General features: G+C 35.6%; 3 protein-coding genes across 6 annotated transcripts in view; 2 read left to right on the top strand and 1 right to left on the bottom strand.

Annotated features, from left to right (window-relative positions):
• LOC116165740 (Down syndrome cell adhesion molecule homolog) overlaps positions 1–2423 on the top strand; it is a 56411-nt gene extending 53988 nt beyond the window's left edge. Inside the window, exon 6 of the mRNA XM_031480406.1 lies at positions 2301–2423. Coding sequence (XP_031336266.1) covers positions 2301–2423 — 123 coding nt within the window. The remainder of the gene's footprint in view (positions 1–2300) is intronic.
• A 14014-nt stretch (positions 2424–16437) lies between these two features.
• On the top strand, positions 16438–22473 carry LOC116165418 (transmembrane GTPase Marf-like). 3 transcript variants are annotated; one of them, XM_031479852.1, is made up of 8 exons: positions 16565–16724; positions 16775–16822; positions 16932–17200; positions 17244–17464; positions 17512–17811; positions 18086–18193; positions 18472–18758; positions 21075–22473. In XM_031479852.1, the coding sequence occupies exons 3-8, from the start codon at positions 16990–16992 to the stop codon at positions 22240–22242; spliced, it is 2295 nt and encodes a 764-aa protein (XP_031335712.1). In that variant the 5' UTR covers positions 16565–16724; positions 16775–16822; positions 16932–16989; the 3' UTR covers positions 22243–22473. The 3 variants fall into 3 exon arrangements, with proteins under 3 accessions (XP_031335709.1, XP_031335712.1, XP_031335710.1); XM_031479849.1 differs by lacking the exons at positions 16565–16724; positions 16775–16822 and adding an exon at positions 16438–16525; XM_031479850.1 differs by lacking the exon at positions 16775–16822.
• Positions 22474–23752: 1279 nt separating this feature from the next.
• Positions 23753–26533, bottom strand: LOC116165419 (serine protease inhibitor 42Dd-like). Of its 2 annotated transcripts, none has more exons than XM_031479854.1 (5): positions 26414–26533; positions 25035–25176; positions 24201–24983; positions 24001–24148; positions 23753–23950 (listed from the first exon to the last, which is right to left on the bottom strand). In XM_031479854.1, the coding sequence occupies exons 2-5, from the start codon at positions 25146–25148 to the stop codon at positions 23817–23819; spliced, it is 1179 nt and encodes a 392-aa protein (XP_031335714.1). In that variant the 5' UTR covers positions 25149–25176; positions 26414–26533; the 3' UTR covers positions 23753–23816. The 2 variants fall into 2 exon arrangements, with proteins under 2 accessions (XP_031335714.1, XP_031335713.1); XM_031479853.1 differs by lacking the exon at positions 26414–26533 and adding an exon at positions 25654–25856.
• Between the last annotated feature and the right edge of the window lie 868 nt (positions 26534–27401).

The raw sequence follows: 27401 nt of genomic DNA, 5'->3' as shown, positions 1-27401 counted from the left end.
TGGTTAAATTGCTGAAAACGAATTTGGACGGAGTGACTAATTTTTTTCCGACATAGACTGTTAATGTGGAAATGCGCTTTTTGTAAATCGTGTACGATTACTTTTTAAACTGGTTTAATCATTCGCTCAGTTTCGTTATTTCTATTTCACAGATCATTTTTGCAGTTTGAGAAACTCAAAATGAGTTTGTTGCATTACTTTTTTTGTTTTATAAATTGTTCTCTTTACATGTGGACCCTACGATCTCTTCTATACGAAAATTACTTGACGATCGATTAGAAAAGTGCCCAAATCGTTAAATTCGCTGCCATTTGTATACTTTGAGTGCATTTATTTACCCCTATTCTAAAATTCGCTCATTTATAATTTTCTAGCATGAGCTAGGTAGTTGTTGCGATCCCCGTTTTTGGAGAAATCAAAATTTCATCAAATGTCAACGTTTTAAATCATTTAAGTCAACTTTTAAAGAAGAAGAAGAAGACGTACGTTGGAAATTTTCCGAGATAACGGCTCGGTGGATTTTGATTAAATTTTGGATATGTACTCGTATATTAGGCAGACGGAAACGAAAAATCACGGTCCGGATTTTTGAAAAAAAATTTTGTCGCGCCGCAGCGGCAACTTTTTTTTTCAATTAGCAACCTAAAATTTGTATTAGTTTATTCGAAAGACCTTAAAGTAACGTAACTGCAAAATTTTTGTACCTCCGCCATTCCGATATGCCACTTCCCATTTTTCCCGTGGAAAAACCGCACACGCTCATCGCGCTCAACGTTAAATTTTTTCGGATCTCCCTTATTTCACCCGCTACGAATTTGAAAACTTTATCGAAAAACGATACCTAACAGCTACGGGCTCCAGAAAAACTGACTCGACAGCTCGAATAACTTCTCCTCAAAGTTCAAAAATGCGTTTTTTTTGCATTTTTTACCCTTTTACGGCAACCCCAACGCAGAGGAGTGGTAAAAATGCTCACCATACCATGACCGAGGCGCCCATTCTTCCTACCCCCTCAATTGCAGCAACGTCCTTATGATTTATCACTTACAATTTATAGCATGTAAGCGCGTCGAAGTTGGAACTGACTCGAAACACAATTCGATTTGCTTACATAGCAAACAACATTCTTTCTAGAATGTTATGGAGTGCTCAAGGACGCTTCCGAATGTTCTCGAACAAACACGTCAGATTTCTCGGAAAGATTACGTCACATTCGCCTCAATGTCTATCCATATTTCTGTAATGTTCGCTACAATATTAAATCCTTTGCAGTACTTTCTACGGTCCTTCTAGAACGTACTAGGCTAAACTTTTTCAGAGCTTCCAGTACTCCAAAAAGATGTTCAGACTTTTCGAGAACCCTCTATGCCTTTATAGAATTTTCATGGTTTGGAAAAGGTCTAAAAAGGTCTGGAAGCGCTATCGAAGGTTTTCTAAAACTGTGTCATAACGAATTTTTAAGCATTTGAAGTCTTCTTGGTGTTTTTCAAAGAATTCTAGAGCTTTCCTACACCTTTCGTAAGCGAAAGGGACTTTATGTCACTGATTTTCACAAAACGTCCCTTTCTAGAAGCATTTTTGGGCGATTTCAGAACTTTTGAGCCTGTCGGGCACCGGCAAGGGCACATGAAGCTCTGAAAATTACATAAGGGTAACTCAAAAAGCGTTTTCTCATGCTAATTAGGCCCTTGCTAGAGAAATCTCGTTACTTCCCAGGTCTTTTTTGGGCTCAGAGAAATTCTGGGAATTTACAAATCTAGATATTCCATCACAAAATAAATCGTATGTTATAATAGGGCCTTGCCCAGTATGGCAATTAAATTGCCCAAACAATTGATACAGAGTGGTTAGGAATTCATGTCAAAAAAATAACGAAAGTCCATTTTCTCTTAATTCCTTTGTGACGTTTAGTTTCGATGTGTGTAATTGTATTATGTACCTATAAAACTTAGTTTGCTATTACGAGTATGAGCGCCTTAATATCAGGCCCTCATTAATTTATATTTATACGACGAATATTCATAAAACAACACTGTAAAAAAGTGAGAAGTTTTGTAAGAAGGCATGTTAACACTTAAAAGTTAGAAAGCTGAAAGTTAAGATTATGACAACGAATTTAAGAGTTAATTTAACTTGATTAGAAGTTAACTAAGTCTAGTTATTCCTATCGCGTTCAGATTGAAACCATAATTTAAGCGTGTAACGGTAGGTTGGGATTAGGCGAGATATGCGTCTGTATTTAATGCCTTAGCTATGAATTTTAAATATACTGTAAATTTACATTAACGCAATTGTTACAGAGCCACAATATTGAACACCTGGAGACTTACACTCAATATTTGGTTTCACTTCAAGTGTTCAATCCTGAAGGAAACGGACCACGAACAACGGTGCTGGTAATGACCGACGAAGGAGGTTCGTAGAAAAAAATGTAATTGAATTTATGGCAAAAGTTCGTTCGATGCACGTATCTCCACACCTCGCTTTCTTAAAATATTATTTTCTATCCTGTTGGTATTGTCTTTAAATTGGGAAACTTGAAAAATATCGAAAAACTACACTGTCGTCTAACACAATGTATCACCTTAATCGATAAACCCACAGTCGCCCTTTAAAGATTTTAAAAAATAATTATGTTACAAGCTTTTCTAGAGTAACTTTGGAAGTTTTTCCATTATTTTTCTGATTTTATGGTCTGTTTTTATGCCTTTTGTAAATTAGGTGGTGTAATGTTAAATTTACAAAAGTTGCTAATTTCCTTGTCGATAAATTACTCGTTATAAACTAGAATCTCCTGCACTTACCGCGAACAATAAATTGGGAAAATGGAATAGCTCCCGAATACTTCAAAATCGATAAAACTGTTTAACTTCTATAGATATACTAGTTGACGTTTTGATACTTTTGGTTAAGTGTCTGTTGATAGTATTCCGCACTTTTGTGCCGAAATGTGATTAAGGCGTTAACGGTATTTCGAACGAAACAGAAAGATGGGGTGTGATTTTGGAATGAGCCGATCCCATTTACAAAGTGATTTGGACGTGCAAATGGTTACCTAAACTTAATTAGTTAAGTGAACCCAATTCGAATCGTTTCATCATTATTCATTCACATCAACATTTACCAATTAGCGTACCTTTTTCATTCTCCGGAAACCTAGAAGGAGTTCTTAGAATGTTAGGAGTCATTAAAATGCAGTGCAAACCCAAAATGTTTCTGTTTTATTGAAAGCGTTTGGGATTTGACTGTGAGTATAATTACAATAATTATATTTGATTTTGTAACCTGCATTGAGTTGCTCCCCCAAACCATTGTTTAAATACCAAACCCAAGAACCGAAGGGACAGCTAATCCAAATTTGCATTACCCCTAAATAAGTAATTAGATGGGCAACCAATAGTGTGTATATTTGTTGTGTCGATCAATGCTTAGGACTATAAATAATTGAAAATAAACACTTACCTTTCTCTTTTGATTAATAAGCCGATGGAGTTGAAAGGATAGTTAGGTAATCTAAGGGTCGAAATTTTTGCAATGGTCAGCAGATAAACCGCTGAGGGTTGGTGATGCCAAACGTGCCAGCACACCTTCTCACACGTACCAGGTTTTATTTGAAACCGAAAAAATAGTAAAAGTGGGATACAATACCCCAAATTCGCCAACTAAATGCATACTCCATCTATTTAAATGACATTAAACGTTCTTCCTATTCAAACTTCAGAAAGAAATACAAAAATAACTTTATATTCTATAAAACGAAGTAATTAAAGTATCTAGTAATAGAAACTAAATTAAATTTATGTACCATTGAGCAATGGAGAAAAGGGCTATTTGAGTATAGTCAAAGATCTGTTGTAGTATGATCTTTGGGATAGTGTAAATAATAGAATAGTGAGATGACCTTATTGAGAAAAAGGGACACTGATTTGGACAGTGAGATTTCGTAGTTCTGGTCGCGTCAATTTAAAAGGGAAGCAAAAGTGACCGATGTTACAAACCTTTACCACAGGTATACAGGGTGGTGACTTGCGTAACGCATCATAGGGATTTCAATGTAAAATTCATAACATGCGTTTATTGGCTCCCCAAATTATTTTAGAGCAAAAAAAATGTATTAAAGTTTTCAATTTTTTTCATATAAAGATGAAAAATTGGAAAAATAAAACCCTTTTTCAATAATCTACGATGCCATGCAATTTTCTAAAACGAAAAGATATCCAGTTATCAATTAGCAGCAGTTCGAAATGGATTTTATGATCGACTTGGTTAGTGTCTTGCAGTTAATGGTCACTTATTCGAACATTTATTGTAAATTGTTAATTCCATGGCATGACGGATATTGGCGTAGTTTTTGTATTATAAAATTCCATGGCATCACAGATTATTGAAAAAGGGGTTTTATTTTTCCAATTTTCCGTCTTTATTACGTGGACTTGAGTATGCAAAATCCGAGGACCGCATTCTACCAATTCAGAAAATCTTGTAGATTAATAATTCGGATCCTGATGCCGGAAGCCCTATTGGTCCAATTTTGTTTTATACCCCATCCTCCCTCATCGTGAGTAAGTTGATTGTTATATATCTATTTTGATGATTATTCTAGTGACATTTATTAGTTTTTTTTTTAAATAATCAAACATAAATAAAGGTTGGCAAATGAAATTAAAACGGAAACGGAAATAAACGTCACTTGTACGGATTTAGTTTGGTTAATTTTTATGTGCCATTTACAGAGCCATTCATTTATAAGGTTTAGGTGGGTTTGGAGGTTTTCAGATGCCAGTATTGCGTTATCGTGCGTAGAAAGAATTGCCGTATCGTCAGCGAAAGTAGCGATGACAGTGCTTGCAGCTTCGGGTATGTCAGCAGTATAAATTAGGTAAAGTAGAGGACCAAGGACACTGCCTTGTGGGACACCAGATTTTATAGGATGGTAGTTAGAGTGTTCGTTGTTATACTTGACTGTGAAGAATCTGTGTCAGAAAGGTAAGATTTAAGGAGAAGATAATAATAGCTTGGAAGGGACCTTTTTAATTTATGTAGTAAGCCAGTGTGCCAGACTTTATCAAACGCCTGGGCAACGTCCAGGAACACGGCTGTACAATATCTCTTTTCCTCAAGGCTCCTTAATATTTCGTTTACTATTCGGTGTACTTGTTGTGTGGTTGAGTGGCTTTCTCGAAATCCGAATTGGTGCAGGGGCAGTTGAGATGATATATCCGTATTGTTCATTAGCCTTTTAAAGAGGAGTTTCTCAAAGATTTTTCCTAGCAATGGTAGAAGACTAATCGGTCTGTATGATGTAACGTTTTCTGGCGCTTTCCCGGGTTTGGGAATCATTATTATTTGCGCATATTTCCATAAAATGGTAGGGTTTTTAATTTATGTACCTAATTGAATTTGATGAACAAGCGCCATAAACTTAAATTTTCGGAATATGTACTATTACTTCCTTTCGCATACGTACCTTTGTATTTGATCTTCTTCATTTATTTATTTATTTATTTATTTATTTAATCAATTTGAGTTGCAAACAGGACAAACCTAAAATAGCAACTACATCGTATTGAAAAAAATATAAATCAATGGTAAATGTGACATTCCACAAGCATAATCAAAATAAAGGCTTAAACAAGGTTAACAGAGTAAATTAAAATATAAATAAAATATTAAAATAAAAATAATTTTAAACACATAAGTAATAAATTAGTATGCAGGACACAAGTGATGTGCTACTTAAATTCAACAAAGAGTAGAGGCAAACAAAAATGTAATTTCGTATAGTATGAAATAAAATTAAAATTAAGATACAGTAAAATAAATTATGTATGGCAAGATAGTAAATGCGATGCGACATGTAGAAAAGGAAAAAGGATAAATAACAAAGTTAATAAACCGAATTAAGAGATTTCAAGTAATATTTTAAATAATTTCTTTTTAAATAAATTAAAGCTAAACGAAAAAATGTCCAAATTTCGAAAAGCATTGTTATTAAACAACAAAAACATTCTATTCATTGGGGCATTATAATAGAAATTGGTTCTAGCTTGAGATGATAGGAGAGGCTGTTGATGACGAGGGACATAGGAAGGAGTAATCATTAGAATTTTGGAAAGTAAGTAGTTGTCAAGAAGGTGATTGATAATTTTATATAAGCACATAACATCAATCTTAGTTCTATGCAAAGATAATGGACAGATTTTAAAGTTGACACAGGCAGTTTTATAATCCACATATTCAACATTAAACTTTTTTGAAATAAACTTGAGAAAAGTTTTCTGAACGCGTTCAATGTGATAACAGAGCCAAAGTTAAGACGACTAAACACATACGAAAAATATAAGAATTTAAGAGCTTCATTGAATCGCATTGTCGAACCATGGCTTGTAATTGCAAAAATCTATCTTGTATATATTTCGTTATATGCAATGCAAGTGTATAAGTAACGATTGTAAATATGGTTCAGTGATTATTTGCAGCTTTGAGTATTTTATAATCAAAGATTTGCAGTATAATTTAATTTGCTTTTTCTCTTGGATACTTAGGTACCTTTGCATCTTCTTCACATTTTTTATTAGCAATTTATGAATTTTTTATTAATAATTTCCGGTTTAATTTCATTTGCTAGCCTTTATATAATGTTAATTATTAAAAAAAATTAATTATTGGCACTAAAATAATCTTAAATTGATACAATATAACCTATTCGTGGTGCAGGAGGAGGGGGTATAAACAAAATTGTATCAATAGGACTTCCGCAAGATCCGAATTACTCACCCACAAGCTTTTCTGAACTTAAATCAATTTGCAGAATGCGGTCCTCGGATTTTGCATAGTCAAATCCATCTAGGGCCTGCTCTACATTACAAAGTTATGAGATTTGTATGTTATCGGCATTGTTGATCCTGTTGACAATCTAAAGCGGGGAGCAATGTAGCAGTCAGCGAGTACTTTTTGGAAACAGTCAAAATAGACGAGGATGGAGGACGGTATATGGTGCAAATGCCATGGAAACTTTAAAGAAGAATTTAGATATCGCTCAAAAACGCATCGAAAGTGTAGCTAAGAAGCTACAACGAGATGGTCTATTTTATGACTATGGAGATATTCTTAAAGGGTGGGAAAAAATGATATTATTGAAGAGGTAACAGATAGAGACGCAATAAATAATGAAAATGTGTTTGATTCCTCATCGCATGAAAAAGAACAAGCTTCGTTAAACGACTATCTGGAAAGGGGTCCAAATTTGATAGAGCAAATTCCTTCTCTCTTGTTGATATTCAGAATGAAACCTATACTTAGGTGTTATTAATGATATTACGAAAGCATTTTTACAGATCAATTTACAGCCAAGCGACAGAGATTTTCTGAGATTTTTTTGATACAATCCGAATAGTACTCTCAAGATATATAGGCACAGAAGATCAGTTTTGGGCGTTTAAAAGCGCTATTTCTAATTATATTCCATCCAAGAGTCACTCAGTGAGCAATATGGACCAATACAGTCCCCCCTTACCTTTAAACAGAGTTTGTGATGCTGCCATATTTGCAGTGATTGGTGTGGACCTAGCTGGACCTTTGATTTTAAAAGAATCTCTCTAATTATTGTACTTTAAATGGTGCATAACGTAGAACAAGTGATAATGAGTCTGTTAATGTACCTAAAGTGAAGTGGTCGAATTATTAAACCATTGTCTTCATAATGTATTTGTTCATTGATGTTTTCGTTCCCAAGGTGGGAGAATGTTGTAAATCGTTCATGATTTTGAATTATTATCAAGTGAGAAAAAAAATCCTGTCCATCCCAATGATTATCGTTATTAAGAAAGCATAGGCCTAGAACTTCCGGAAATCTATTTTAAACACCGACCATAATGCTCCTTTGTTATTATATTCTACTAATATGTAAACCTAATCATCACATTCTGTAGACTGAAGATTTCTATCTAGTGTACCTTCATATTTGAAATGTTAGGTACGCACTAGAAATTAAACTGTATTCAAAATTACTACCCATACACGCTCCATATAGTAAAAGTGCGTATGAAAGTTCATTGCATGATTGTATTTTACATTTTTTCTCCCGAGTATCTGAATATTTTAGAATACCTGTCTGTCCGTAAAAATTTAACAACTGACAATAATGAAATAACACGGGCACGTGGCACAATCTATAGTTCCATTGGAAGCACAACACAGAACATAATTTAAGTATTAATTACAGTCAAACACGACTAGGTGCAACGTTTTTCTGAAAAATTTAAAGGGTGTGCATCCGTGATGAACTCCAAATGAAATTCCTACCCTCCTACCCTTCCTGCGTTTTTAATTTAGAATGAGCGACGAACTTACTCGCTGTACCTCATAGTTTGTTCATCCCACCCACAAAGTTCTTGAAAAATCTCAGAAAGAATTTTTTTCACAAAAGAGAACCCGCCCTCCATTGTACCAAAACTAAGCTTTTTTTAAAGGTCATTAGTAATCCTATAGTCACTAAATTAGCTTTGCCAAAAACCAATGCAAAACACATCGTCAAATATGAAATAACAACTTCTAATACTCGTATATAGAGCTCAATCCTATAATGAATGGTAAGTAAGCCAGTAAGGTCCGAAAATATCAACTGAAACTATATCCACCGGGTTCCCTGTTGTGACGTTTTTAATCAATCCTTCCTGCTTTTGATTTGTGATCTTGGTTTTCTGACATTCTTCACTTTTCTCTATATCCGTTATATATCATTTTTCTGCAATCTGTGCTGCTACTCTGTAAGTTCCAACGTGTCCCATTCTCTAATGATAAATTTCTATAATTTCTCTATGTCTATTGATGAGTAGACAAACCACCCACCATTCTTAAGTCCTCTTGCTCCTTTTAAATAAAATGACTTGATTTTCTTTCAATTTATCACTTCCATGGGTATTTTCTTCTTGTTCCACGCGCACTTATCTTGGTCTTGTTGAGTCTGAATAATTCTTGAGCATGTAACAGTTTCTTTTCTTCGTTTTTCTTATTTACCTTTCCTATTGTCATTTCTGGTTGATTCTTCCACGTCACTCCATACCTTGACAAAAAATCAGTCATCCTATTCTTGACTCCTTGCCAATATTCAATTTGTAGATTAAATTATTCAAATAATCGTCAATTTAGAGACTTACACGTAAGTAGGAAAGATAATGCCTTATGGTCGGTATACAGTGCGTCCCAAGTAGACACCATAAGGAAACGCCAATGTATTTTTGGCGAAGGATCCACGACGCCTTTAAAATTAGCGTTTAACGTAGTACTCCAATGTCTTTCTAGCATCAGGCGAGCGCAATAATGTACGTTGAACTTCAAGTACATACCAAAGGCCTCGTGGATCCTTCGCAAAAAAATACATGAATTCTGTTTCACTATGGTGCGTTCTCCCTGGGACACACGGTAGATGACCACTGGATTTTCCGAAATGTACGTTCTAAATTTTATCACCCCAAATAAAATGGCCAAAAGTTCCAAGTCTGGTATGCTGTAACATTTTTCGGCTTCTTTCAATCCTCTGCTTGCAAATGCCAAAGTTCTCATTTCTCCCTTCTCATCTTGTTGACAAAGGTGTGCTCCTAAAGGGTTGATTGATGCATCAGTACACAATATGAAAGGTCTCGTAAAATCAAAATACTTCAAAATCATGAATGTCAATATTTTGATAATAAAGGTGCAAATCCTTGACTAACTCAGATCGACCCGGAAAAAAAATTTTCTTATAGAATGTGGCCCGTAGAATCCATAATTTCAAACAGTTCCAAGATTAGGCTACTAGTTCAAAAGTTACAGCCCTTTGAATTTTCTTTCGAAATTGGTTTCTAGTCTATAACTTTTGATTGAGAAGTCTGATCGAAAAAGTACGAATTGTTTTTGATTCTACGCACCAAAATTAATAAGAAAAAGTGTTTTCCCGAGAAATTTTGGTGTAGTCGATTTTTGGTAAAAAAGGAAGGTATACACTGCCTTTTTTTGAGCCCCGAAACAAAAATTGTCTCAGATCGACCCGGAAAAAAAATTTTCTTATAGAATGTGGCCTGTAGAATCCATAATTTCAAACAGTTCTAAGATTGGGCTACTACAATATGAAAGGTCTCGTAAAATCAAAATACTTCAAAATCATGAATGTGAATATTTTGATAATAAAGGTGCAAATCCTTGACTAAATTCTGAAAGGTTCTTTTAAATTCCTGAGTAGTGGACATTCTCTAATGGCTTCTAAGCGGTTTGGGTTGCTTCGAATTCCTTCTGTTCTTCTTATAATGTGGTCCAAAAACTTCCTGAAGATACTTGTTTTTCTTTACATTAATCGTCATATGGGCGTCTCTTAATTTGAAACGTTGCAGTCTTAGATGCCATTCATGGTCTTGAAAGGTTTTTGAAGCAACTACAAAATCATCATCGTAAAGCACTTGAGCTACGAAAATATCCAATCTAAAAGGCAAAACTTTATATTGATAACTTCTTCCATTCACTAGAAAGGTTGTGTATTTTCGCGATTCTTCATGAAGTCGTATCTGCCAATAACCGACTTTCAAGTCGATTGAACTTCAATATTTTGGGTTGTCAAAACGTTTTAAAACTTCCCCTAAATTTGGTGATGAATTTCTATCTTCTTCAATGGTCTGGTTTAATTTCCTCGCATCAAGGCAAATCCTAACTTCCCCTCGTTGGTTTACAAAAGATCATGAGGATCTCTCACTGATATTATTTTCTATTATTCCTTGAGTCTCCTTACCTACGGCCTCTCGTTTTAAGAAAATTCTGGGATAGCTTTTCTTATAGGATGGCGTGTCTTCTTTTGTCTTCACCCTGCATACGAAATTATTGACCAATCCTGGCTTAGTTGAAAAGATGTCTTCTTATTGATCTAGTAACACTTCAATAGTTTCCTACTCTTCTGTATTCCTACTTGCTTGCTTGAAAAAATATGTAGCAGTCGGCATCATCATCTTGAAAATCTTCACCTTTTTCTCAGTTATCCAATCCATTCCCAGAATGGCAGTTCATTCTAATATTTTCACCATTAAAAACTTGTGGTCGTGTCGGCTATCTTGAATTTGTACTGTGAGAAGGGCTTGGTTGACAATCTTTCCTAATTACTAGAATCGTACCTCCACTTGACTGCTGGTGTCTAATAATAATTGTTGTTCTACCCCCTCCAACTTTCCTAAAATGATGGGGTTGCACTCCTGCTACTACCCCTTCTTCTTCTTCCTTTTCCAGTTCGCTGTCGTCTTGAAATCCTTCTCTAATTTGATTCAGTTGTAGTAATCCGGTTGACACTTCATCTTCATCGTCGCTATAATCTTCTTCATCTTCACCTCTTCTCTTTGTATTTCTTCGGTTTTGAGTCTAAAATGGACTTGATCGAAATAAAAGTGGATTATTTGCGTTTGCTCCTTAGTTCTCGTTACTGTCTCAGGGACTAGTGGAGCTCCTGGTCCCCGGCTCGGTAGTTTTCCGGCTGCGGTGACTCAGATTCTCTTCTATATCTATAATTCCCATTCGTTATAAGATTGATCGTTTCTGATACATCATAGGGTTGTTTTTCACTTAATTCATAACGTCATGCGCAAATCCATAATTTAATTGTTATTCCATTACACCGCACCGGTTTGCTAAAATTCAAAAAAAGTTATTCCTTAATTCGCTTATCCAAATAACCCTCCACACTGTTCCATACTTGGAAAGTATTCCCGTTTAAGTGAAAAATAGCAAAAGAGGATCTTCTCCGTTATGCAATTTGTTACGTCGCATTGGCGCATTCCATCGTTATTTGATCTGAAGTTTTTGGCACTAATAATTTATTGATGTCGAGGAAAATTCGTAAAAAGGAAGAACACGAGGTGTTTTCCAGCAGCGGAAGCTTTATTGAACCACTACAACGCTCCTTAAGACCGACTAACAAAAAACACAGGAAGTTACAATGATGACAGTTTTACCACAAAATATCTCGTTAAAGCTCCTGAGATTGTTACTCCGTTTTCTGCAATTTAAGTTATGGACATCCACTTTAAATATTAACGTGGAATAAATTTTTAAAGAGTAATTTTGGCTCAAATGGTCGTGTTTACATTTTTTATGCATATATTTGTCGGGGGAATTCAATAACAAACATTGCATAAGCAATTACCCACATTAAAGAAGGAAGTATAATTAAATAAACTTTCAATGCCTGCGGACTTTTAGTGCAAATTGATTTCCAGTTATTAGACGAGGAAAAAATAAAGCAACGAATTTCCAAACATTTTCACATTAATCTCATCAAAATAGGTCGCATAGTTTGATAGATTTTCCACCATTTCGATCTGGACACTGCCACTTTTTCACTAACCCTACCCTTTAAACATTCCGCGATATAATTCATACATGAAACAACCACCCCTTAATTTAACATATTTTGTACTTCCATATAAAACATTTAAAAAAATCCAACACAAAATTCACTAATGCCTGTATCGCATACACAGAGTCCTCCCCCAGAAGGCCTGGAGCTAACCCCCCGAACTAGCGGCTCACTTTCGGAAACTCCAGGTCGACCATTCAAAAATTGGTCTCGCACGAAATCTTCTGATGGGGATAATTTACACGGAAGCGAGTCTCCCTCAGGGTGAAGCAAATCGATCTTTCACAGTTGAGCTTTTCTTGGAGTTCCCGACGAGGTTTCCGGAGACCAAAATAGTGGAAGCGAGTCTTCCTGCAATCGATGCTTAAAATTCAGTTCATTTCTAAATTCTTTTAATTTATTGACTCTTCCGCTTCAAAGTGGACAGGTTTGGTCGATAACCGTGAATGATTTACTTCCGTTGTGTCGTACTTTAACGTTTCGACTTTATTAAAGTGAGTTTCCGGCTGACCGCCTGGTATCCGCGATTCTAACAATTCCCATCCCTCTCTATGTTTTCATTTGTTTTCTCTCATTTCGCGCATTTGCTACGGTATTTTTTCTCATAACAACTACAATTGCGATTGCGTAATGTCAGATTTTTGAAAGCAGGATTACAGGCATGTAAAACGTTCATGGAAGGGTCTTTCCATTAACTACGGCTTACAATATTCGCAGAATACACAAAGCTGGCGCATTGCACAGCATAACTAATAAATGCTATACTGTTTCCCGTAGGTACTTAAAATGCAACACTGATAATATAAGAATATTTTCGCTTGAAGTTGCTTTTTATCTGTGGGGATGGGATTTTATAATTTCTGGTATTGGAGGACAGTAAAACTATAAAATTTAGTCATTTATAGTCTGAAGATATCAACTCTTCCCGTCATAAACAGTATCAATCCTACGCAAACTGAGATGGATTAAGTTAGCACCCCTAAATGGGCACACAATTTGTAACATCGCCAAGATATTGTGCTCATTTTGTGCTAATTTGTTAATCCCCAAATTTTGTACGCTTCCCGTTTACGACAAAATCAAAATTGTCCGTTGGGGGTCCTACACCTACATAGTTACCATAGTTTTGGCTTGTTTTATGCCGATTTGTGCTCCAATACTCACGTGTTGTGCGTCTTTCCTTTCAGAATTATTCAATATTTCTAAAGGGGGTACGAACTTAACGCCTTTTTTGTAAGTATTTTAAGTTTCGTTTCCTGGACTATGTACCTACCTATGTAGGTAAGAAAGATTACCTCAAAAATGAGATTTTACAACGGGAAGGAATTGTATTTTTTAGTGACAATTGTAGGGTTCTTTCCAAATCCTTTAAAAATAATCTAAACTAAATTTTGGATCTATACATTAAAAATTACGAAATTTTGAAACGGGAAGGGATTGTAACCTTTGGTTGCTATGTAGGGTTGACTGTAAGTCCTTTAAACATAATCTATTAAACGAACAACAATTTTTGGTGTACAACAGAATTTTCAACCCTCGGAATTGAATATTGCTATTTAGGTAAGAGCGAATTACATTAGAAATTATGAGATTTTAAAATGGGAAAGGATTGTGTCTTTGGTGGTAATTAGGGGTGCTAGTAACTCCATTAAACATAATCTATTAAACAAACATAAATTTTTCGTGTACAACAATTTCAACCCCCTCAATTGAATATTGCTATGTAGATAAGTGAATTAAATTAAAAAATGAAGACATTGTAAAACGGGAAGGGATTGTATCTTTGGTAACAACTGTAGGGTTTTTTGTAAATCCTTTAAACATAATCTATTAAAGAAACCATAATTTTTGGTGTGCATCAAAAATTTCAACCCTCTCGATTGATATTGCTATGTAGGTAAGAGCGAATTACCTCAAAAATGCAGAGATTTTAAAACGGGAGAGAATTGTATCTTTTGGTGACATTGTAGGGTTACAACCTCCGCAATTGAACATCCTTATTTAGCGATAAGACTGAATTACATTAAAAATGCCGAACATTTAAAACGGGAAGGTATTGCTATGTAGGGTTGGCTGTAAGTCCTTTAAACATAATCTATTAAAGAAACCAAGTTTTTGATCTACAACAAAAATCACAACCACCATAATTGGATATTCTTATGTAGTGTAGAGTAGACCGAATTACGACGAGATTTTAAAACGGGAAGGGATTCTAAACTTTTGTGGCAATTATAGGTTTGCTAGTAAGTCCTTTAAACATGATCTATTAAACAAACACACATTTTTAGTGTACGTAGGGAATGCAATACCGGGGTTGCGGATCCCGAAAAACCGGGATCCCGCAGCATTTTTGCGAGATTAATCCCGCACATAAACGGAGCGGGATTTGCGGGACTGTTATGTTATGCTTGACGTGCCACATCTACCAGATATGTAACGTGGTAAATAATAATTATTGAAATAATGAAATGAAACCAATTTCGAAAAAAAATTCAAAGGGCTGTAGCTTTTGAACTAGTAGCCCAATCTTGGAACTGTTTGAAATTATGGATTCTACAGGCCATATTCTATAAGAAAAAATTTTTTCCGGGTCGATCTGAGACAATTTTTTTTGAGGGCCTCAAAAAAAGGCAGTGTATATATAACCTTCCTTTTCTACCAAAAATCGACTGCACCAAAATTTCTCGGGAAAACATCTTTTCTTATTAATTTTGGTGCGTAGAATCCAAAACAATTCGTACTTTTTCGATCAGACTTCTCAATCAAAAGTTATAGACTAGAAACCAATTTCGAAAGAAAANGTGTATATGTTACAGGGAAAGTGCGAAATCCAGTGATTATATGAAATTACTAGTGATTGTACACATTCACTGAACAAACTCGTGAAAGTAAGAAATCGGGTTCAAAAGAATATCGAATTATCACATTTCCTAGAGAATGTATAAAATCACTAGGTATTCTACACAATCACTATAACGTATCAGTAATTGTAATAGTTAATATAAAATTTATTGTGAAACAAGCATTATACATACAATTCAAAACAACGTATCGATCGAAGTACTAATGGATAAGTAATATACCCACTCTAAGGTAACAATGGATGGGTATAGAGAAGATGATGAAGAAGATGCTATTTGTGACAACAAGGCAATGAACCATGACATTTAGAATTGCACAGTTTTTCTTGTTTTTTTGCAGAAACATCGTTTGGAATTTGACATAAACTACGAAAAACACACACAAACAAAACAGTCTCAATCGCACGTTACAACAGCTTTTAGGTTATGTTTATGTGACGTTGTGCAATATACCAAATGGCATTTTATTTCCACTAGAGACAAACAGTAATTGTATAAAATCACTAGTGAAAGTAGGTTTATTGAATTGGATCCTACTTTGACTAGTCTTTTTAGTAAATGTGTACAATCACCAGGGAGAGTATACAACACCTGATTTCGCACTTTCCCTGTAACATATACACAAAACAAACATAATCAACTTTCTTATTTGTAAAATATTTATAAAGTTTAACCATAATTGTTGCTACTTATTTTCATATCTTTAAACACTAATGATTCCTTCTTTTGCTCCAGTTTGTACTAAAAAGTAATGTGCATAGAAAGGGCAGCGATAAAGCATGGGGTTATCGGAAGATAAGGTGCAAGTACTGAAATTCATCTGCCCTAATTTCAGAGCATTGCATGGTAGAACTGACAAGTTACCAGGTAACCGGACAATGAATAAGGGTATTCTTTATTCATTGTAACCGGACAACAGCCTCCTAGGCGAAAGTTATCCGGGGGTGAGGACCAGAAAAATACTGCATAGAGGGAAGGAAGATGCACTCGGGAATGCTCGATGGGGGTAAAAATAAAGCTAGAAGGTCGCGGTACAGGGACCAAAACTAAGATACCGCTTTTGAGTGTAAATAAAATTGCAAAGCCCTTCAACCTTTATTTAAAAATGATTAGAGGCCTGGTTTCATTTAGTATTCGTACACCTTGTACATCAATCAGTTTGCCATCATATTCGCAGTGTTACCAAAATCGAGCAGTAATTGCACTAGAAAATTAGAGAAGTTACTAACGTTTTGATAGAAATGGTCTCGTGCTCAATTTAAAATAATAAAATATTACATAATCAATACAAAAAGTAAGCTGTGTGTATTTAAATATTTGTTATAAACAATTCTAACTATCCGTTGCTAGGTCATATGAAACATTTGTTTAGTAATTTTCTAAATAAGAAGATCGAATCATACCCGAATTTACATAGGTTATTGTATTATTTATACTTCTATTTATTTTTGGAATTAACTATACGCATTTGTACTGCAACCGTTGTTAACAAAGTAAGTTAATTTAGTTACTCTATTAGTTCTCATATTTGTGAAACTTGCAGCTAAAGTGAGGTTATTTTTGTCGAAGCAGGATGCCACGGAACGAAAAGGTCTTTGTTATTTTGAAAGCATACCTATACTATGAGCTTTATTATCTGTAGGCATTTACGCTTTAGGTTCAAAAGTGTACTTGTAATAATTATTTTCTTTTTGTTTCAGTTGCCACTTGCCCCCGCATGCTAGTTGTACACTTGGCTAATGTCATAAGCACTCGAGCATGGCTGCATATTTAAATCGCACTGTCTCTATGATGGCCGGTGATGGTCCCCATAATCGGGCACCATTATCGACGCTTAACGACCGAACAGTTCGAACCCCTTCGACTGACAATTCTCCGTTGCAGATCTTTGTGAAGGCTAAAAAGAAAATAAACGACATATTTTTGGAAATTGAAGATTATGTTAACGATACCGTCATTTATATGAAAAGTAAGTGAACGACTTCGGTTACATTTATAATTCGTATTTGTAGAAATAGAGGAAGATCAGCACATAATAGACAAAGAGCAAGTGAAACAAATCGATACATTTAAAGCAAAAGTGCTGGGAATAAAGGATGTATTGGCACGAGATCACATGAAAGTAGCATTTTTCGGTCGAACTTCAAATGGTAAAAGTTCAGTTATTAATGCAATGTTAAGGGATAAAATTTTACCTAGCGGAATTGGCCATACAACAAATTGTTTTTTACAAGTACACAATTGACGTGAGGTACAATTTGATTTAGTTGCCATTTTTAGGTCGAGGGATCTCCCACTGACGAACCGTACCTGGTGCTGGAGGGCTCTACTGATCATTGTGCAGTGGAATCCGTCGGGCAACTGGCGCACGCCTTATGCAAGGAAAAGTTGAACGAATCTCAGTTGGTGAAAGTGTATTGGCCACGAAACCGATGTGTTCTTCTACGAGACGATGTTGTGTTTGTCGATTCGCCTGGTGTAGATGTGTCTCCGAATTTGGACGAGTGGATTGATAAACACTGTTTGGATGCGGATGTTTTTGTGTTGGTGGCTAATGCCGAGTCAACACTGATGGTTACGGTAAGTGAGTGTAAATCTCAAAATGATTAATATTGAGAATTTGAACAGTTGAAAGCAAATCTTTAAGTATTGCAGCTTGATAAAGGAGTAGAAGAGAGGCACCTTGCTCATCTGACAGGTTTTTACAATTGAAGTAGGTACTATAATATACTTCATTCGAAGCATACACATTGTTCATTTGGCTGAGCTGTGCCTCTCCTCTCGCATCCTAAAAATGAGACTCAATTAATAGTGTACATATTATACAAACGTTAAAAAAAGTAATCTGTTACAGGAAAAAAATTTCTTTCACAAAGTGTCCACTCGTCTCTCAAAACCAAACATTTTCATCTTAAATAATAGATGGGACGCATCTGCAAACGAGCCTGAATTTTTAGACCAAGTAAGTGTTTTATTTTCTTTGGCGCTTTCGTTTAAATTTTAAACACATCGATATAAATTATGTTTCTCTTTATTAATGGAAGTTTATGTAAATTCAAACTCACGAGTTTCCATAGACTTGTCTACTCAGTTACTTAATGTTTATGTGTACTTAATTAAAACATGTATTATGTTTTATTCGTTTACTAGCAATGGGATGAACAGGCCGAGGTGAGTTTAGATTGTTAATGCTTTATTTACCTTGCGGTAACAGTCTCTAGTTAATTTGTTTACTTGTAGGTACGGCGACAGCACCAGGAACGAGCGATCGACTTCTTGGTTAAGGAACTGAAAGTTTGTACGGCGAAGGAGGCTGAAGAACGCATCTTCTTCATATCCGCAAAGGAGGCTTTACTCGCGAGACTGTCCGAACGAGGTCACACTAGTCCCACTCCCTTGGCCGACGGTTTCCAAACGAGATATTTCGAATTTCAAGATTTCGAACGTAAATTTGAGGAGTGCATTTCGAAATCGGCCGTAAAGACTAAATTCGAACAGCACACTCAGCGCGGGCGATTTATTGCTACGTAAGTAAAGATACCCGGAAATTAATCCGACTTCGTCCTTTATGTGAAATTTTTCGATTGGGTTGACTTCTGTAGTCATCTACAGTTTCAGTGTACAGGGTGGCCAAATAAGAATGCGAGGTACTGCATCTGGGAACCTGTCCATCCTAGAGGCTTGTGGTAAAAAAATTTATTACTAAAACGGCCACGAGAAAAACTTGGAAAATATTTTTAAGTTTCTATAATGGCCGCTAGGGGGCGTAACTGTAATCTGGAATCTAAAAAAGTGATTTTTCTGTGAATTCCGCTATATTAACCTAACAAAGAAATGTCCGATCTTTGAAGTTGACGATAATCTGAACCTTTTTTGTTTGACAATTTTTCCTGTATCTTTAAAAATGAGGTGGTGGGGGGTATTCAAATGTTTCCGTAAAGAACACCCTGTATCTTCGAAACGACTGAGCAGATTTTAACAAACTCGAGTTAATTGAAAAGAGTAATTCTTCGGCTACAAATATTATAATATTTGAAGATTTGTTAGTTTTACATATCGCCGCTTGAGGCCATTTTTCGACATTCCGACAGAAATGGTTAATTTTCTCAAAAAAATTAAATGGGTTGGTTTGATTTTTTTTTTCATGAAAAAGTAGCTAAATGATGCCTAAACAAGCTCGCGAAAACCGCATCTTGATATCTTGTTCCTAACCTAAAATTTAGGCCAAAGAAAATTGTATACCCTCAAAATTTTATTTTTTTAAGCTAATTTTTCCGGAATTATTTTTCTTATATAATTTGTTGCCCTAAGGTGGATCGATTTAAAAAAGGAAGCTTTTAATGTCGCTGTAAATGCTCGAAATGCTGGCCATCACGATATAAAAATATATATATATATCTCAAGATATCGAGATGCTGTTTTCGCGAACTTGTTTAGGCATCATTTAGCTACTTTTTCATGAACAAAAAATTCAACCAATGCATTTAATTTTTTTGAGAAAATGAACCATTTCTGTCGGAATGTCGAAAAACGCTCTCAAGCGGTGATATGTGAAAACAAAATTTTAAATAGTATAATATTTGTAGCTGAAGAATAGCCCTCTCTAATTAACTCGAGTTTGTTAAAATCGGCTCAGTCGTTTCGAAGATACAGGGTGTTCTTTACGGAAACCTTTGAATACCCCCCACCACTTAATTTTTAGAGATACAGGAAAAATTGTCGAACAAAAATTGTTCAGATTATCGTCGACTTCAAAGACCGGACATTTTTTTGTTAGGTTAATATAGCGGAATTCACAGAAACATCACTTTTTTAGATTCTAGATTGCAGTTACGCCCCCTAGCGGCCATTTCAGAAACTTAAAAATATTTTCCAGGTTTTGCTCGTGGCCGTTTTAGTAATAAATTTTTTTACCGCAAGCCTCTATGATAGATAGATTCTCAGATACAGTACCTCGCATTCTTAGTTGGCCACCCTGTACATGATAACTGACAGAGCAAAATAATACTACACTAGATAGACAACGCCTGTATAAATTTCACCCATAATTTATCTTTCAGCATAAGTAAACTGTCCTTGGGCGAACTACTACTGTATCCCAGATATTTTTCAAAACAATGGAGTATCTTTGCAGATTAGGTTTTCGTGTAGGCGTTCGTTCGCAGGGGTCTCTCTGCACTCTTAATTGCCGTATCTATTTCATTTTTAAATAAATGCGCGTAATCGTGATTTTGGTCAAAAAAACTCCATAAAACTCCACTAGGAGAAGTGGAATAAATTGAGCCAATTGCTTCCCATCTCTTTTACATGGTACCGATCATTAACTGGGTTTACAAAAAAACCGCATATTGATATTGAAGATAAATTAAACAAATGTTGACCAATAGCGAAACTTTCCTTTAGGAAAATGTAAATGTAGATATGTTTCCTTTTTTCCCGTTGGTTTGGTAAGTATATCGAATTCTGATCGCAACTCTTAAAGAATAATATAATAATAAAAGTTCTTTTAACACTGTACCACATGTACCTACTCAAAAAAGTATTATGCGGGTCACTCTGTAATTGGGCGCAAGCCTGTTGAGGGCCCAGAACAAGAGAGGGATAATAAATAAATAAATAAATGTACTCGCATTAGGGTTGGCTGTCTAGTGTAGTGTGGACAGAGAGTAGGAATCTTTGTCAGTTTTTAAAACCTATTGAAAAGCTGTATCTGCACCTGGTGCAACATGCATTGTGTTTCTTATTCTTCCTACAGGGCATTGAATCGAAAAATCTCATACCAAAGGTGATGTGTTTGTGTGATTTTTGAACAAGCAAGATAAGTTTTTCAACCCGTTTTGCAGCGAGTTGAAGGAATCGTTGGATAAGATTTACACAGATGCTCAAAAGATAAAAGATGAAAAGATAGAAAAACGAAAAGACCTTCACGATAAAATGAATTACACCGAGCAACAGTTGATGCTGATAACTCACGAAATGAAGCAAAAAATTCATCATATGGTAGAAGACGTAGAGCAGCGCGTTTCGAAGGCGCTGAACGAAGAGATTCGCCGATTAAGTAATCTCGTTGACGAGTTTAATTTACCTTTCCATTCGGAGCCGTTAGTGTTAAACGTTTACAAAAAGGAACTACATGCGCATGTCGAAAATGGCTTAGGATCAAATCTGAGAGCGCGATTATCGACGGCCTTAGCGTTAAATATGGAAACCAGTCAACAGGAAATGACGGACCGCGTCGAATCGCTAATTCCGCCATCGCAACGCGGCATGACCGGCGTCATAGCGCCGCGAAGGCAACCGTTTGAGATTCTGTACAGATTAAATTGTGATAACTTATGCGCAGATTTCCGCGAAGATCTCGAATTTAGATTTTCGTGGGGAATAACGGCGTTAATACAGAGATTCTCGCGGGGAAATACCGCCCTTACAATTAAAAACAAACGCGAAAGTCCCACTTCCTCGCTCATCCCAATGACACCGACCGAACCTTTGGACGGAAGGTTGCTGTTGGGTAGCGCGAGCACTGAGGATTGGTCCATCTTAACCAAAATGGCCTTGGCGAGCGCAAGCTCGCAGGGTACAATGGGCGGTCTGTTACTAGCTGGAGTTTTATTAAAGACGGTGGGCTGGAGAATTATCATATTCACCGGTACTGTATATTCCTGTTTGTATTTGTACGAACGGTTGACGTGGACAAATAAGGCCAAGGAAAAATCGTTCAAGAAGCAGTACGTCGCGCATGCAACGCGAAAACTGCGAATGATAGTAGATTTGACTTCGGCGAATTGCAGCCACCAAGTACAGCAGGAGTTGAGCGGAAGCTTCGCGCGTCTGTGCCATCTTGTCGATGAGGCTACTAGTGAAATGGACAAAGAACTTAAAGAGTTAGAAACCCAAGTGAACGGATTAGAAAACGCCGCAGGCCGTGCGAAGGTATTACGAAACAAAGCTAATTACCTTTTACATGAATTGGAACTATTTGAGGACGCTTATCTGAAACTGCAACACTAGAGTTCTTATCGGTTGTACTGTAGAATTCCTTTCTAGTTTCTAGTAGACCGTTTTTATGTAATATTTCCTAAGCGAATGTTGTTGTTCTGATTTAATTTAAACACTTGTTATTTGGCTCTATTTTTAATACTTACTGTATATCTTTACATATTGTTACACCCAGAATGTTTAAACAAACAGTGCTAGTCATTCTGTTAACTAATAATGGATGTAAATGAAGAGGTACTAAGACAAATATTTGTTTTTTTTTGTTAATTGCGCTAACCTCAAATCCTATTATATTTCATAAAATTAACCACTATTAATACCCATTAAATATGACTGCCAATGATCGTAAAACATACTGAAGTCACAAATACTTGATGTTTGCATGGTTAAGGGTAACGCGGGTCGCCTGTATATTTGTTGACCTAATGCACAAAAAATTCCAACTCAAGTCAAAAAAATTCTTCAACCCTAGCCATGTGCATTTATTGTATTGGCCCATAGTGATTAATAATAATAATAATATTTATTTGTCCAACCGGCTTTATACAGAAAACATGTGATATGTCAAGTAAAATAAGTATACAGTAGGCTCACAAATACTACAAGCTTAACATTTTACATTTAAAATAATTTTGTGCAGCAAGTATCACAGGCTAATATATATAATATACATTTCCAATCGTATCTTGTCTCTTTGACACTTGGATTGGTTGTTGATAAATGCAGGAAAAATGTTGTTTTGTAACGGTATTTTCCCGCGGAATACTTTTAAGGTGTAAAAAATGTCAAAGTCCTAGAACATCTTCCCAGACAAATAGTGTCGCTGTAAATTAGCAGTCTTTTTCTTTCTCTAGTTAATTAGCCTTGTGTAATTACAATTACCAGTCAGCATTAGATCACTGTTACTCCATGAGAAATGCAGGCTTTGGAATTTTAAGATCCAGAAGCCGTTTCGTATTGGTGGAAACAAAGAAGTTAATCAATAAAAATTAGGTATCGCTATGTTAAAAATATTCCGTCTTTTTTTGGGCGTAAAAAATTAACTTGATAATTAGAAGAGGGGATCATTCAGAAAATTACTGAAAGAAATTGTGGAGCGAGTAAACTCGTCATTACGCGCTGAAGATGAAACACGTCCGTCGTATGCACCTTCCCTAAGAGAAAACATCTGATAACAACTGTCCTATTCTCCGCCGAGCTCTATCTGAAGGTTAAGGGTCTCCACCGTTTCCATGGACGTGAAGAATTGTAATGCAAGGTTAGTTCTGTACATTTATGATTAACTTGTTTCATCAAATAAATATTGGATGTGTAAAATTTGAATTAATCGATCTTAAAGGATTCAACAATTCAATTTTTGTACCAGTTTCTAATGAAACATATTTAGGACCACTACTTTTCAAGCTCGTTGGTCATAAGCTTAATCATGTATCTATAATCAGCAGAATTGAAAAATTTTGTTTGAGGCTTTGCACCCCAATAACTTTGTGGATCTAAAATGTAAGAAAATGGACTATTGCAATTTTACTGTATAACAATAATTTTATTTCATAAACTAATTAACAGATCTAATGTTAGTTAAAATATTACTCCGATACCTTTGTACCGACAGGATTGGAAAACTTCCCTACAAATAAAATGCCATTCGTGTTATGCCTTAGGATGTAAATAAAAGGGCGGTTTGCTATGAAAGTGGCCCCAAAACTTCTGTCTTCTGAAACTGAAAGAAACGTATAACCAGTTAGGCCACCCGTAAAACTCGTAACTTACTGGCGAAGGTAGCGGCACCTGCAGTCGTTCCTTTTTCTGTTACCTCTATAAAGGCTTTTTGCTCCACGCGAGTTAAGAATACATTGTGGTCGTTTATGGTCATTGCACTAAAATTCGCCGATCCTGTAAAAGCGTCTCGGATACCAAGCTGCAAAGATACTGTGACCAAATTGTGTCAAATATAATGGGTGCCCACCTACATTTTTCAAAATAGGTTCCAAAGAAATTGAGGTTTCCATTTTGAATTTAGGAATCGCTATTGTCACTTGTCGAACATCATCAAAAGGCTGCCTTTTAAGGACTTCTTGCATATTAGCTTCTAACCGCGGCATACCTTCAAATTCTTGCGGTAGCACAAAGGTCATTGAGACGTCTTCGCCTTTGTAAGGTAATTCCAAAAAAGTTGCACCTAGCTCATCGTTGACGTAAATCGGTGTCTCTAAGACAGTGCGCATCATTTCTACGTCCACCTGCTGCGCTCTATTTAGATGGAAACGACTCTCTTTTGTGAGTAGCGAATCAAATGGATCTAACCAATCGGCGTTAAAATATATAGTGTTCACCAATACCGAGACAGTGTAAGGCCCTAAGTACTCAGCTTTGATTAGATCTTTAATTTTGTTCCTAGTTTGATTTTCGACCCAATAATTTATGGTTCGGGCGGCGTTCTCATTGTTGGAGAAGTTTACGTTTTCGATCTCTGCCTTGAATACGTTCCTGACTATCTCTCTATAATTACCGTTAATACTAAATCTGTTGGCGAGATACAATTTATTGACACTCCTCAGTGTGTATAATTGTTCCTCTTGCAATTTTAATTCTTTGAAAAGGTTTTGTACTTTAATGGAGTTGTCTGGAACTTTGGAACCGTCGGCCAGTTCTTTTGCAGTTCTTCCACCAGCTCCAGCGTGAAGCATTGCTAAAACGGTTTCGATGGAAAGTGGACAGACAACGAAATTTTCCGGATTTGTTTTTAATAATTCCTGTCAAAACAAAACTGATTCATATTTGTTAGTTGCCTTATTATAAATTACCTTATATAAATCAGCAGTAAATAAGACATTAATCCTCTTGAATTCTTCGGATAACGCGTCTATTTTGATAAATGTAGCCGAAAGGCATAGTAGAATGGTGGCCAAATGAAACATTTTTAACTAGATTTTAACACCGTACACTCTGGGAAGGAAACTATTATAGTATTGTTTAAAAACTGAACAATGACTAGGGGCAACATTTATTTATGTCGAATTAAGAACTGTAGATGTATGGGAAATACCCATTCAGTTGCTAATATTTAACCTGTTTTCCCTGACCGTTAATTTCGCATTTATTTTCCAATTTATTATTATAGTTGCGTATGTAGTAAATGTGATTGTAACTGGGTAATTGAACATTTCGCCACATTACAAAAACAAAGTTTCCGAACTGTTATCAATTAAATATAGTTTAATCTCTGATGAGCAATGTTTAAACTAATTAATCACCGCCATTAATTTAATTTATAGTATATTAAAACGGGCATCTTCTTGCTTGCTGATTGTAAGAATCTGACGTAAATGGAATAACGTGTATGGCCTACACCATTGAAAGTTTGACGAAATTTTATCAGTGCTGTAGGTATTAATTTTTTTAAGGATTTAACATCATACTTACAAGACAAATGTAACGCAATCAACTCAATTGACCAAACTGGTGTAGAAACACTTAATAAGTACATGAAATCATAATGAGACAGTCGTCTGTGACCTCATGTCTAATCAGTAGCCCATTAAATTTGACTTCGTAAAGGGGAAGGTACCAACAATTTTGAATAATTAGCAAATGGGGGAAGTAGTGTCGTCGTACGCATACGAGACAGGAGGTGACGTCAAGTTGTGCAGCGTTTTGGCATTGAAGAACCCGAAAAGAACTGACCACGCGACATTTACGATTGTGCTATCGAATTGAAATTGTTATTATAGGTCTAAGTTTTTTTACAGGGTGTAATTTAAAAAGTGCTACAGTTTTTGTCCGAATTCAATGCAACAAAAAACCATATTTAATGACTACAAAAATACCACAAAACGGTCATAATTAAAATGTTTTAAATTATTTTTTTGGGGGCTACTCACTTAAATATTGTAAAAGGCATGAGTATATTTCCTAAATTAAATTCGGTAGAATTTGTCCCCCTAAATTCGATGATCAAAGTTACTTTTGATTGGAATTTTTCACACACAAAATTAAACAACCATGGAAACAATCCTCTGTACGCATTGAGTGTAACCATTGAATAACGAATTTCACTCAATGGTGTAACAGAAATCGTGAACAAACGATATGTCTCTATTACTACAAAAATGCTAACTAACATTTCGCTGACATAAAGTTGGCATGAAAATGCAAGGTTTCATGATGATTTTCGGTAAATTACCTTATATAAATCAGCTGTAAATAAGACATTAATCCTTTTGAATTCTTCGCACAACGCGTCTACTTTTATAAAGATAACAGAAAGGCATCGTAGAATGGTGACCGCCAATGAAACATTTTCAACCACTCTACGAAATAAATGGAAATACCCATTCAGTCACTAATATGTAACCTGTTTAACCTGATCATTAATTTCGCATTGATTTTATTTTCAATAAATTAGTTGCTTTATGTAGATAATGTGATTGTTAGTCTGTATTTTTTTGAATTTTGAAAAAAAACGCACGTACTTAATTCAAAACCCAATCAAATGACGTTGAACTATCGTAGTACAGCGGGCCCTTAAATGGCTTATACCATTGAATAAGTAATGATTACTTATTCACTGCTTATACCTATTAATTCTAATGCAAATGTATAGTAGATTTAGACAAAACCACATTCCATTAGCGAAGGTAATGAATGATGACAGTGTCACTTCAGATACCTATATCTATTCCAAATAAATCTCTTTCACCTTTAGAAAGTCAACATGTATCCAAACAGTGCCCTGGCACTTCCTTTGCTCTGTAAAGGACCAGCTGATGCAAACCTATAAGGCTCTTGAAAAGCATTATTGAGCTCTACGGTGAGGGAGGAGTGCATGGAATTTTCATAAAAGCCATTTAAGAGCTTTCTAGAAATAGAATGTTTTATAGATTTCTATTTTCAGGGTACGTCCACCCAAGCCAATGGGTTATAAAGTGCGAGAAGGTTTTCAGAAACAAATTTATAAAAATACACAATGGAAAGAGTTATATAGGTCTTTTGGTACTTCCCAGAGGTGCATAGAATCCAAAACGATTCGTACTTTTTCGATTAGACGTCTCAATCAAAAGTTATGGGCAAAAAACCAATTTCGACAAAAAATTCAAAGGGCTGTAACTTTTGAACTAGTAGCCCAATCTTGGAACTGTTTGAAATTATGGATTCTACAGGCCACATTCTAT

The sequence above is a fragment of the Photinus pyralis genome, unplaced genomic scaffold (assembly GCF_008802855.1).
Source record: "Photinus pyralis isolate 1611_PpyrPB1 unplaced genomic scaffold, Ppyr1.3 Ppyr1.4_LG3a, whole genome shotgun sequence".
In the NCBI taxonomy this organism is placed as follows: Eukaryota; Metazoa; Arthropoda; class Insecta; order Coleoptera; family Lampyridae; genus Photinus; species Photinus pyralis.
Note: the sequence above shows the minus strand (reverse complement) of the source record. Positions and strands in the feature narration are given on the sequence as shown.

Excerpts from the sequence above, each read along its gene's own strand:
- LOC116165418 (XM_031479849.1), top strand. The coding sequence starts at position 16,990 with ATGGCTGCATATTTAAATCGCACTGTCTCTATGATGGCCGGTGATGGT. Across the intron at positions 17,201-17,243 it reads TACCGTCATTTATATGAAAA|AAATAGAGGAAGATCAGCAC; the intron begins GTAAGTGAACGA and ends TCGTATTTGTAG. Across the intron at positions 17,812-18,085 it reads AGTCAACACTGATGGTTACG|GAAAAAAATTTCTTTCACAA; the intron begins GTAAGTGAGTGT and ends AATCTGTTACAG.
- LOC116165419 (XM_031479854.1), bottom strand. The coding sequence starts at position 25,148 with ATGTTTCATTTGGCCACCATTCTACTATGCCTTTCGGCTACATTTATC. Across the intron at positions 24,984-25,034 it reads TTACTGCTGATTTATATAAG|GAATTATTAAAAACAAATCC; the intron begins GTAATTTATAAT and ends TTGTTTTGACAG. Across the intron at positions 24,149-24,200 it reads TGGAACCTATTTTGAAAAAT|CTTGGTATCCGAGACGCTTT; the intron begins GTAGGTGGGCAC and ends GTATCTTTGCAG.